Raw genomic sequence first — 11269 nt, forward strand, 5'->3', positions numbered from 1 at the left:
GGAAAGGTAGCTATTGTTTATTCCCTAGTAGCTGATCCCATTTACCAAGCTGACAAGCAAGACTGAAGGAATACATACAAACCATAAGTGTACCTGAATCCAAAAGCAGCCAGTAAGTCACATTCTTAGTCTAGCAGCCTTGATGGTGTTGCTTTCTGAAATGAGGATAGCCAAGCAATGTATGTCTGCATTAGGGGGGGTTGAGGTATTCTCTGCTTAGAGATGGGGCCTGGAAATTGAGACTCAGAGGTTCTGTTCCTGACTCTTCTGGGCTGTGACACTTAGGTCCAAACTTTAGGCTGCTAATGCTATATTTATGTACTTAAACAAAGTGGCCTGAATTTCAGAGGTATAGGGCACTCACAGCTGCTTTTGACTGGAAGCTATGGGTGTTGATTTCTTCTGAAAATCCAGCTTCTTATTCAAGTTGTCTAACTTGAGGTGTCCAAATTTGGAAAATACTGGCCGTAACCTCTTCCGTGCCTCAGTTTCACCTGTAAGATGGGGACATTGCAGGGTGGTTAGCTTCGCTGCTTTGAGAGACAGCTGCTCACTAAAATAAAATTTGCAGATGACACAAAGGTGGGAGGTTTCAGAGTAACAGCCGTGTTAGTCTGTATTCGCAAAAAGAAAAGGAGTACTTGTGGCACCTTAGAGACTAACCAATTTATTTGAGCATGAGCTTTCGTGAGCTACAGCTCACTTCATCGGATGCATACCGTGGAAACTGCAGCAGACTTTATATATACACAGAGAATATGAAACAATACCTCCTCCCACCCCACTGTCCTGCTGGTAATAGCTTATCTAAAGTGATCATCAGGTGGGCCATTTCCAGCACAAATCCAGGTTTTCTCACCCTCCACCCCCCCACACAAATTCACTCTCCTGCTGGTAATAGCTCATCCAAACTGACCACTCTCCAAGTTTAAATCCAAGTTAAACCAGAACATCTGGGGGGGGGGGGGGGGGAGTAGGAAAAAACAAGAGGAAACAGGCTACCTTGCATAATGACTTAGCCACTCCCAGTCTCTATTTAAGCCTAAATTAATAGTATACCAGTGCGGAGGAGGACCATAATATCAGAGAAGATGATTTGGAAAACCTTGAAAATTGGAGTAATAGAAATGGGATGACATTTAAGAGTACAAAGTTCAGGGTCATGCACTTAGAGACTAACAACACACTTTTTTTTGCTATAAAGTGGATGTGACAGGAGACGACTTGGGCATATAGGTTGATCACAGGATGACTTTGAGCTGCTAATGTGAAGCACCCATGAAAAAAGGCTAATACAATGCTAGGATACATCAGGCAAGGTATTTCTAGTAGAGATGGGGAAGTGTTAGTACCATTATATGAGGCACTGGTGAGACCTCATCTGGAATACTGTGCGCAATTCTGGTCTCCCATGTTTAAGAAAGATGAATTCAGACTGAAAGAGGTGCAGAGAAGGACTACTAGGATGATCCGAGAAATGGAAAATTTACCTTATGAGAGGAGACTTAAGGAGGTTGGCTTAACCAAATGAAGGATGAGGGGAGATATGATTGCTGTCTATAAATATATCAGCGAGGGAGAGGAGTTATTTAAGTTAAGGGTCAGTGTTGGTACAAGAACAAATGAATGTAAACTGGCCATCCATAAGTTTTAGGTTTTAACCATCAGAGGAGAGACATTGTGGAACAGCCTTCCAATGGGAGTAGTTAGGGCAAAACCTAACTTGTTTAAGACGGGGCTTGATAGTTTATGGAGGGGGTGGTGTGATATTGCTGACAATGTTATATGGCCCATCTGTGACTGCTGTTAGCAAATATCTCCATCAGCCAGGGATGACAAGGGGGAGGGCTCTGAATCACTACAGAGAATTCTTTTCCAGGTGTCTGGCTGATGGGTCTTGCCTGCATGCTCGGTGTCTAACAGATGACCATATTTGGGGTCAGAAAGGAATTCCCCCCCAGGCCAGATTGGAAGAGAGCCTGGGGGGGGGGGGTTCACCTTCTTCTGCAGCCTGGGTCACATTCTGATTTGAACTAGAGTAAATGGTGGATTCTCTGTAACTTGAAGTCTTTAAATCAAGATTTGAGGACTTCAGCAACTGAGCCAGAGGCTATGGGCCTATTACAGAAGTGTGTGGGTGAGATTCTGTGGCCTGTGGTGTACAGGAGGTCAGACTAAGATGATCATGATGGTCCCAAGTAATTTACCTCGTGAGAGCTGAGGTCTTGATTTTAAGTTCCTTGTGTTTTACTTTGAACACCTCAGCAGTAAGAGAGGTGAGAAGGTCTGTTTGTAATTTCTAATGTAACTTTTGTTGGCCCCTTGTATCAGGAAAGTCTGGCTGGCCAGTAACATTAATGGGCAGAGGAGCTGCAATGTCAGCATTTGAAAACACTTGCATGCATGCTGGCAGTCTCCTGCTATCTGAACAATAAATTTCACTCCAACATGCAAAAGCTTGACATTGTATTAACAAGTTTATTTCCATTTGTTATTGCTGCTTCCAGGGGTCTCATGTGACCAGATGGCCTGGTTTCTATATTCTTCAATGGAAGTTTCACAGCATGCCTGCCTGTGCTACAACCAACCTGCCTCGTGTGGATGATGTACTGGCATCTCTACAGGTCTCCTCTCATAAGTGCAAAGTGATGTACTATACAGAGGTGCTAGGATCAGAAGATTTCAGGTATGTCTGGTCAAGGTCTCAATGTCAAGCATTCTTTTTGTGGCCAGCTTACTTTTTGCTTTATGGCTTCATAATACCTTGGTACAAATATCAGAAGCCAAGTCCACTAAAGAAAAATCAAAATTCTTTGCTGTAGTTGCCTTGGTTAGAAAGCACGCTGTGTGGACTTGTACTGTACTTAAAGAATCTATAAAGCAAATAAAGCCCGATGAGACTAAATAGAAGGTAGCCCTGGAAAATAACTAGCGTATGCCACAAGAGAAAGTGAATTGGTTGGTCTCATCTTAGTTGCTATTGAAGACTTAACCCATATCACAGAAACACTACTTGATTTAGCAGACTTGCTGGATTCTTACTTAAAAGTTGATGCAAGTTAAGACTAAAGGATGCGCCAGTACTATGCTTAGCTGCGACTACTTCTAAGTCTCACTATCAAGTGCATCAGATTTCTCCGAAAATATAATTGTGGTGCCCAGAGATGGTATTTTTTCTTGTTACACATGAGAGCCTCTGCGTGCTGACACTAAGGTTATAGAAGGTTCTTTAGGTTGAGTAGTAAATAGCACTTGAAGATGCATAGCAGAACTTAAATCTCCTCTTCTGAAGCCTGAACCTTCTCTCTCACTGCAGAGGCTCTATGACCAGCCTTGAATCAAGCCACAGCGGATTCTCCCAGCTCAGCGCTGCCACAACCTCTTCCAGCCACTCCCACTCCAGCTCCATGATTTCCAGGTAGTGCCACGGCAGGCGAAAAGCAAATGGATGACGTGGCTGGACCCTCATCTTTGGCAGCTGACTGCAGTACAGCGTATCCAAGTGGCGCTTGCAAAAAACAAAATCCTTTTATAGATCGTAAAGTAGCTGTTTGAATTTTAAACGTCGTGTTTCTGTTCAAGTTCGAGCTGACAGACAGTCTCTTTAACTTTAACCCTAGCCCCTAACTCAGCCATAGATTTTTGTAAGCGTGCTTGCACAAATCCTAACTGTAAAATATAAGGGCTCTCTTGGAAGGAGAAGAGTAATCAATGTGCTGATTAAGAATTATTTTTTTAAAAAATTGCCTGTAGATGATAAAAAGCAAAACCAATCCTACCAGAAATATTCCATAGTGCATTAGAAAGCAAACACAAGGCTCCTGCCTTCTTGCCACATTATGGAATAGCCTGTGATCTTCCAGCTGCTGCAGGCTCTCCTGCTACTGCCACTCACTCGCACTGCTGTTTAAGAGACCAAGGAAAGCAGGTCCTGGCTATTGGCCTGTGCACATGGAAAGTCATTACAGCAGGGTTGCGGGCAAGCCACTAACACTAATACCTTTTGCATGTGCACATTGTTGGGGCGTCCCAACTCTGGACATTTAGGATATATCTTCACAGGGATAAAAAACCCACGGCCAGCTCAGACTCTCACACTGAAAAATTGCTATGTAGATGTTTGGACTCCCAGAGCTCAGGCTCTAGCTGGACCTTGGGAGGGCAGAGGGTCCCAGCTCTTGGACTCAAGGCCAAGTCCACTGATCTGGGCCAGTTGTGGGTTTTTTATTCCTGTGTAGACATACTCTTAGGGGGCTAAAAGCAAATGTAGCCCTTTCCTTGAACTTATTTTTTAAGCACTGATGGTGGGGAGGAGAGAGGCAGAGAGCAGGCTCTCCTGCACCATGACCCAAAGGCTGGTCCAGATTGGGTCCTTGGTTTATTTCTCACTTCGTTCTGGAGTCACCTTTTACCCACTGCACTTACCTGTTACCCTCCAGAAGCGCTCATTTTTACTGGGATTTGCTTTATGCTAGGAGTGTAGGTGAACACATTCCTCAAAGCAGAATTAGGCTTGCTCCTTAAATCAGTCAGGAGGCAGCGTGGCTACAGCAATTAACCTTTCCTGCACTTGCTCTTCCTCAAATTCTCCTTTCTGGCCTCATGTACGCTAGGAAAAGCAGAACTTGACAGCTTCCATGGGTGGTAAATAACAAAACAGGGCAGTAGGATCTTTATCACCATAAAAAACATCCAATCCTACCTAGGCTACTGCTTTCATTGTTGCAATCACCAGTGGTGAAGTTCTTGTCTGGATTATGTTTTTCCGCTCTAATACATAGGTCCCATGCTGTCCTGCTTGCTTGGGGACTCACCTGATGTTCGCTCAGGTTCTTTACCCCAAAGCAAGTAGCTACTGAATCCCCAAGGTACACAGAAGGTGTAAATGTTGAGTAAACACTTTTTTGATAAGTGAGCTAAAAACATAGCATTCAGAATGTTAATATTTGATATGTCTCCTGGCATTACACGAGATTACAGCTTGGAACCCAGACAAGTTGCTTATTTAGACTACTGGTCGAAGGCCTTTCCCCTGCTAGAAAACAAAATTGTTCCTCCAGTTGGAGTAAGCTGCTGTATTGCTACAACCATTAATAGCTAGCTGGATAAGATCTTACAAGGGCTGCAATAGCCTTGTTTTTGCTCATGGGGAAACATTTGCTGAAGTATTGCATGTTAGGGGTTTATTTAAGATAACAGGCTGCCCTGTTTGAAGAAAGCTGAGCCCTGAGAAATTCCGAGTAAACATTTTAAAATGCACAGTATTTGTACATCCCAGTTTGTGAAAAAAACAAACTGATGTGAAGCACACCACTTGCAAGCCAATGTCAGCTTGGAGTGTTCCTAACAAAGATGATAAAAGCTCAGTATTAATAAATCAGCTTAACTATGCTGAAAAACACACCCTCCTGCACTTGATCAACCCAGTCAGGCACCTTCAACTTGCAGTAGGTAAAATTCGCTTTAAAATCCCAAGGCAGGGTGGGATTCTCACACTGGCTGCCAAGAATATTGGCAAACTAGTGCTGGGGCAAACAAAGGAACTCTACTGCCCAGATGTTAAACAGGTCCATAGCCAGTGTATGTACTGTATATGGACTGTGCTGTATAAACCACCTATAATCCTGCTTACTGATATTTCCTTTGAAGAGAGGTAGTTTGATACTTGATCCACAGGAGCCAGTGTTCCCAGACACAGAGGAGCTAATGCCGGAAAAGGCACTATACCGTTAACTCACTTAGTGACATTTGTGCCTCTTGCGAAGGGGCACTTCCCCTCTAAGGGCTCTACCTTGAAGATGGTCCCCTCTCTCTCTCTCTCTCTTTCTCAGATGGCGATTTTGCTGACAGCTGTAAAGAAACCGCTTCATTCAACAATCCACATCTGCCCTGAGGTGTCTGGCTTTGTAGACCTTTCTGAGTTACAGCCACTTTTCAAGGCTGAAGATCTCTTGGGTTTTTTTTAGTTAGTGGCACTTGAGGGTTTTCTCAAAGTCGAATACATCTTTTTAAAAACTCAAAGCACATGATAGCACAAACAGTTGAGGGGTTAATACACCAGAAAAGCAAGATAAAGTTTCCTCTTAGTGAAGTGCTATGGCAAATAGGACTGACTTATGCAGTTTGAAATAGACCTGATTAATTTTAAAACTCTTGGTCTCCCCTTTTTCATGTGATATTGCTGTTCTTCGTTTCTGCCAACACACTGACCATTCTGTTGGCTTTTCTCCCCTGTGTAACCAATGTCCTTTCCCTGCCCTCTTGTCCATATTCATGAATTGCATATCAAATTCTGTAAATGTTTTGTAAACATATTACCTCACTGCTGGTAATAAGAAACAGTCTTTAAAAGATTTTTTTATTGTTATCAATAATAAATGTGAACGGTTTGAAAAACAAAAAGCTAAGACTCTGTAGCAACTGCAATCTTTGGAATCAGGTGTAATGTACAGAGGAAACTGCTGAAGGGTCTAAGTGTCTCCCAGTGGGGTTCTGCAGTGCTACCACAGGCCTGGCAACAAGAGTACTCTTCAGTTCTTGCTGTGGTTTACCTTTCCTATTTCAAGATGTGGCTTGGTCATTGCAAACTAATGGGGTTTTCCAAGCAAAGCATAGGACCTAGAGAGCAAGGACAAGCTGTATTGGAAAGGAGGGGTTGACTTTTTTCCAAAAGGAAGTTCACACAGTGGGATAGGAACCAGCTTCTCGGAGGAATTACCCTGCAGCCCATCTTCCTCTAGTATTGCAGGCTACCCGCATTGTGAATAGCCAAGAGGAACCATGATGGTTAAATCTGGATATCATGTTATAAAACAGCGCTAATAAATCTGTCACTATATAAAGAAACTACTTCTGTGCTTTCACGGGAGAGGAAATAGCTTCCAAATCGTTTGTTCCAGGTTTGGAGCAGTAGCTACTCTACCAGCGGATCCAATGCATTGCAATATAGTCCGTGTTTTTGATGTAGTAGATGTGGCTCACAAAAGGCTTTCTTTGAGACAGAGTTCATTCAAGAAACAAAACTAAGTACAAATGGGCATGTATACATGAATGCGACTCATTTATCACAAACTGAAATTTTGCTACCTGAACAAGTTCAGAAATAGGGGTTTCTTCCATTCACCACCCTGCACTTTTTTGTCACAAGAGTGACCTATGAAGACTGTCATTCATCAGTTGTAATAAGTCTTTTGCAAAAAAAAGCTGAGATAAATTTTAAATAAAGATTCTAAAGCAAAGAATATCTCTTGCCTGCCACCTGGTGGTAAACTTAGAGCTGGTCTAAGTTTTACCAAAAGTTTGGTTAGGGATGTGATTTGTTTTTTCACTAAAATGGTTATTCCAATGTAAAGGTAACTTACATCAGTATAGTTGTTCTCCTTGAGTGCGAAATTGCGGGGCAGGGACCTGTGATATTGTTTGTTAATCTCACAAACACTGGTGCAAAACTATGCCTTACACAGCTGCTACCCATCCTGGTGCATGAAACCACAAGGGAGTGATCCTGTCTACTTTGATCTTGTATTTTCCCCTTGAGTGTTCACATTCAAAAAACAGGAAAAAGAGAGACTTCCCTCCCCTCTACCCCCACTGCCTGTCTTCCCAAGGCAAAGGTTGCTTTAATAATCCTGCTGTAACTGAAGTTTCATCATATGGGTTCCCCTTAATCCTTTTCACAATTGTAAACCAACATGATCGTAAAAATTATGACTGTCTTGGTCATCATGATAGGCTGCCTGATTTCCCACTTACACCAGTCACAGCTCAGGCTGAACCACAAGCTTAGTTACTTAGCGTAATTAAGGTGCGGGGAGCTTGAACACCCTTTAACTGAAACAGCTTCCCTTGCTCCTACTACACAGCTAGCTGTTCACTGACTGTAGATATGGCCACACAGCATTTTGGAGCAAACCTTGCAGGCCAGGGTGAGAGATGCAGGGTTTGTGCAAGCCTGCAGCTGTATAGACAGAGCTCTGAAGTTGCCACTTGGGCTAGAGCTCAGGTGCAGAATGGTGTGTAGCCATACCCTGGGAGACAGCCATTGGTGCTGTGCACCTGGCCCTCCAGTGATTTCAGCAGCTTTGAACGTTGGGCCTATGCAGTATAGTGGACTCCTGATGCTGGACCATACCTGGCTACCCTTTTCCAGATGGGACCAATGTCTGGACCTGGTTTATAGAAAATGCTAGAGAAGGGGTTTGACAGACTCTGGCTCACTGCCCTAGAACCCCTCTCCCATAACGGGTGCTCAAAAGTCCCCCATCAAGAGCCTCTTAAAATGGAGCACATGCCAGGCTCATTGCTTAACAGGGTGCAATGGCCCACAGTAATTACAGGGCTCAGGAGAGGATGACTGATTTATGTCAAGATGGAGACTTGCTTGTTTACTAATGTGCTAATAACTGGTGCTGTACAAGACTGAGTGGTCTGAGCCCTGCAGTTGATGTGGGTTGTTCATTGATCTTGGGGGGGCAGCCTTGAGCTCCATTTGGTGCAGCAGCCCTATCCTTTAAAAGACATACAAGGGAGCGAGGGGGCTGTTCGGTATAACCTGCCTCTTTGGGGGGGCGGTGTATGCTTGACTGTGCTCGGAGCTTGAAGAAACAGCTCACTGTGCTCCCTGTTGCAACTGTGGGGTCACCTGCTGGTGCACAGCACATCACATCTGCGTTTAAAGCCACTATTGCCAAAGCATTGGCTTTTGTCTGCATGTAATGTTCCACATTAAAATCAGGCCACAGGCACTAGCTGACCAGGTTCCAGCAACCAGCTGTATCACATTCCCAAACACCAGCTCATGGGTTTGTCCTCAATGCACTCTTAGTTGGAATTTTTCTTGTTTGCAGCTACTAAAGTAAAATTCTTCCACTGAGCCCTTTCAAATAACTTTGTGCTGCCACTTTGAGGCCTGCATTCGCTACAAGTGTGGCAAGGTCTATGGTTATGGAAAGAAGGGCTCTTACAATAGCCCCCAGCAAACACTTCAGAGTAACACCTCCCCACTAGCTGTGAGATAAAGTGACTGCCATGCAGGTCTCCTAACCCCGCATTGTTAAGACAGGTTCTAAATCCTGAAGCAAAGGGATTCATATCCCTCCCTTTCAAATTTGTTAAGATTAGCTTAGTTAATCTTAACTATCCATTACAGTGGTTAGATTTTGCTAATCACACCATCCTGTGGCAATGAATTAACAGTATTTCCTTTTATCAGTTTAAAATATGCCACCTTTAGAGTTCAGTAAATGCTTCCTTGTTCTTGTGTTATGAACCAAGTAAGATGTTTTCATCAGTAAGCTGTAACACCAATGAGACACAGCCCAAGGAAAGTCAAACAGCTGGGGGTTCCCACTCATTGTTTGCACATTAGGTGTGTATAGTAAATAGTTACACCACCACCCTGCCCCCACGGGCAATGCACAATCACTTCCCACATACAGTGTTCATACTCTTATGCCTAGCAGCTCTTACAAGTGTATTATACAAAGGTCTGGCTTACCTTTAAACCCAACAGTGTTTAAGGGATATTTGTTTTATGCACAAGAGTAGGTTGGACATAATATTGGCTTAATATTACCCATGGGCTCATTGACAGCAGACTCACCACACTTTGTTTCAGTAGGGCTACTACTTGCATAGGTCTAACCTTGCCTTGTCTGACCCACAGGGGCTGGAGTTTCTTCATGATGCTATAGGAAAGCAGCAGAATAATGTTATGAAACCAAGCTGCAACTGTTCTGAGCAATAAACAAACTCCCTCAGTCAAACATTGCTAGCAACCATATTTGACCACTGTTATGGGTAGCACATTCTTGGGCAGCCCAACAAGCATCAGCTAACGAAAGTTCAGTAACAAACTGGCAATTTCAACAGGTTTGTGCACTGAGCCAGGTTGTCTGAGACTGGTGAAAGGACCAGACCCTCCCAGTGTCTAGGGGGTAACTAAGCCACACACCTGTTAGCATTAGAAATAAATTTGATGAGGCTGTAATGTTGCAAGGACATCCCGAGTCTACCCCTTAGGCATTCCAAAACACCCCCCACTGTCAGCTCCGACCTTGCCGGTGCACGACTGCGCCCATCCTTTCTCTCGGCAGTGTTTTATAAAGGATGGGTGTGACCAAGAGATATTTGGAGCAGAAGGTTGTCCCGGGGTTAGGCTCTAATCTAGGACTTGGGCTAGCTGGGTTCAAGTCTACAGGCATCCTGGGTGAACTCGGGCAAGTTGCTTTAGCTCAGAGCCTCGCACGCACGTAAGTGCCTGACGGACACTGATTCGGGACTTTTCCGCACCGGAGATTGCAAGCTGCTCTGTGATGACCGTGCCGCAGGCGTTACAAATACCTTTGATAAGAATTGTTACCCATACCAAGTTCTATCAGCTCTTGCCCAAACTGGAATTTGCAACAAAGATGAAGGCCAGAAAGGGGCACATGTGAAACCAATCAGAAAAAAAAAAAATATTTTCTCAGTGGTTTAGATTTGATTTAGTCTTTTAATCTTCTGTGCACATTTTGGCTTGAGACCAGCAGCCTAACTCTGCCCGACCCACTTTTGTGGAAAAAAAAAAAAATCCCAGAGGAATTTAATTTAAGCCTCCACTCTATCCCTTTGTTTGGGCACGGACCTCTCGCTTGCTGTACTCTACAGCTAGGTAACTGGATATTGTTCAGTTCATTGCTTCCATTTGCAAAACGGACTGAGAGAAGCCATCTTGCCCCTTCCCGAGTCTGCTATGCCTCTTTGCTTTAACTTAACCAACTCTCTCACCATAATTACGGACCCTTTTTTTTCCCCCCCATCATGAAGGGCGGCTACAGGTGCTCAGTGAAGTAGATTAATGTAACTAGTGAAGAGATTCCCCATTTAAAAGTAACTGCAGCCTCGTCCTAGAGGAGATGGCTAACGGCCATTATTACTTAGCCCTAGGGCAAGTGTAATGAAGGCCTGTGCTACTGCAGTCACAGGTTTACCCGCTGGAGCTGTTCCAGTGACTAATTACCCTCCCTCTTAAACTTGTGCAACTTCTTTCCACTTTGAACTTTGCTGACTGCAGGCTCCAAACCTGGAATCTTGTTCTGTCTTTGTCTGCTAAGGCAGTGACCCCCCACCCCCCTCTGGTATCAGAGACTTCGTTCCCTGACTGCCGTCACATTGCCACTTCGTCTTCTCTCTGATTAGCTAAATCAAGTTCCTTCTGTTTTATTTCAAGCTCTTGTCTCCATGGCAATTCCATGTCAGGCTGCAAGTACTCTCTGCTGGAGATTTTCAT

At 44.0% G+C, this 11269-nt stretch overlaps 1 protein-coding gene across 17 annotated transcripts in view; it reads left to right on the forward strand.

The window, feature by feature from the left end:
• SEC14L1 (SEC14 like lipid binding 1) overlaps window positions 1–6402 on the forward strand; it is a 120611-nt gene extending 114209 nt beyond the window's left edge. For 15 of the 17 annotated variants that reach the window (XM_075119319.1, XM_048817828.2, XM_075119320.1 and 12 more), the window contains 3 exons: window positions 2508–2686; window positions 3317–3418; window positions 5832–6402. In XM_075119319.1, the coding sequence (XP_074975420.1) occupies window positions 2508–2686; window positions 3317–3418; window positions 5832–5847 (297 nt within the window). In that variant the 3' untranslated portion in view covers window positions 5848–6402. Of the gene's footprint in view, window positions 1–2507; window positions 2687–3316 lie in introns of all 17 variants that reach the window. The other 2 variants (XM_048817830.2, XM_048817839.2) reach the window with 1 other exon arrangement.
• Window positions 6403–11269: the final 4867 nt, after the last annotated feature.

This window comes from Caretta caretta, chromosome 14 (genome assembly GCF_965140235.1).
Source record: "Caretta caretta isolate rCarCar2 chromosome 14, rCarCar1.hap1, whole genome shotgun sequence".
In the NCBI taxonomy this organism is placed as follows: Eukaryota; Metazoa; Chordata; order Testudines; family Cheloniidae; genus Caretta; species Caretta caretta.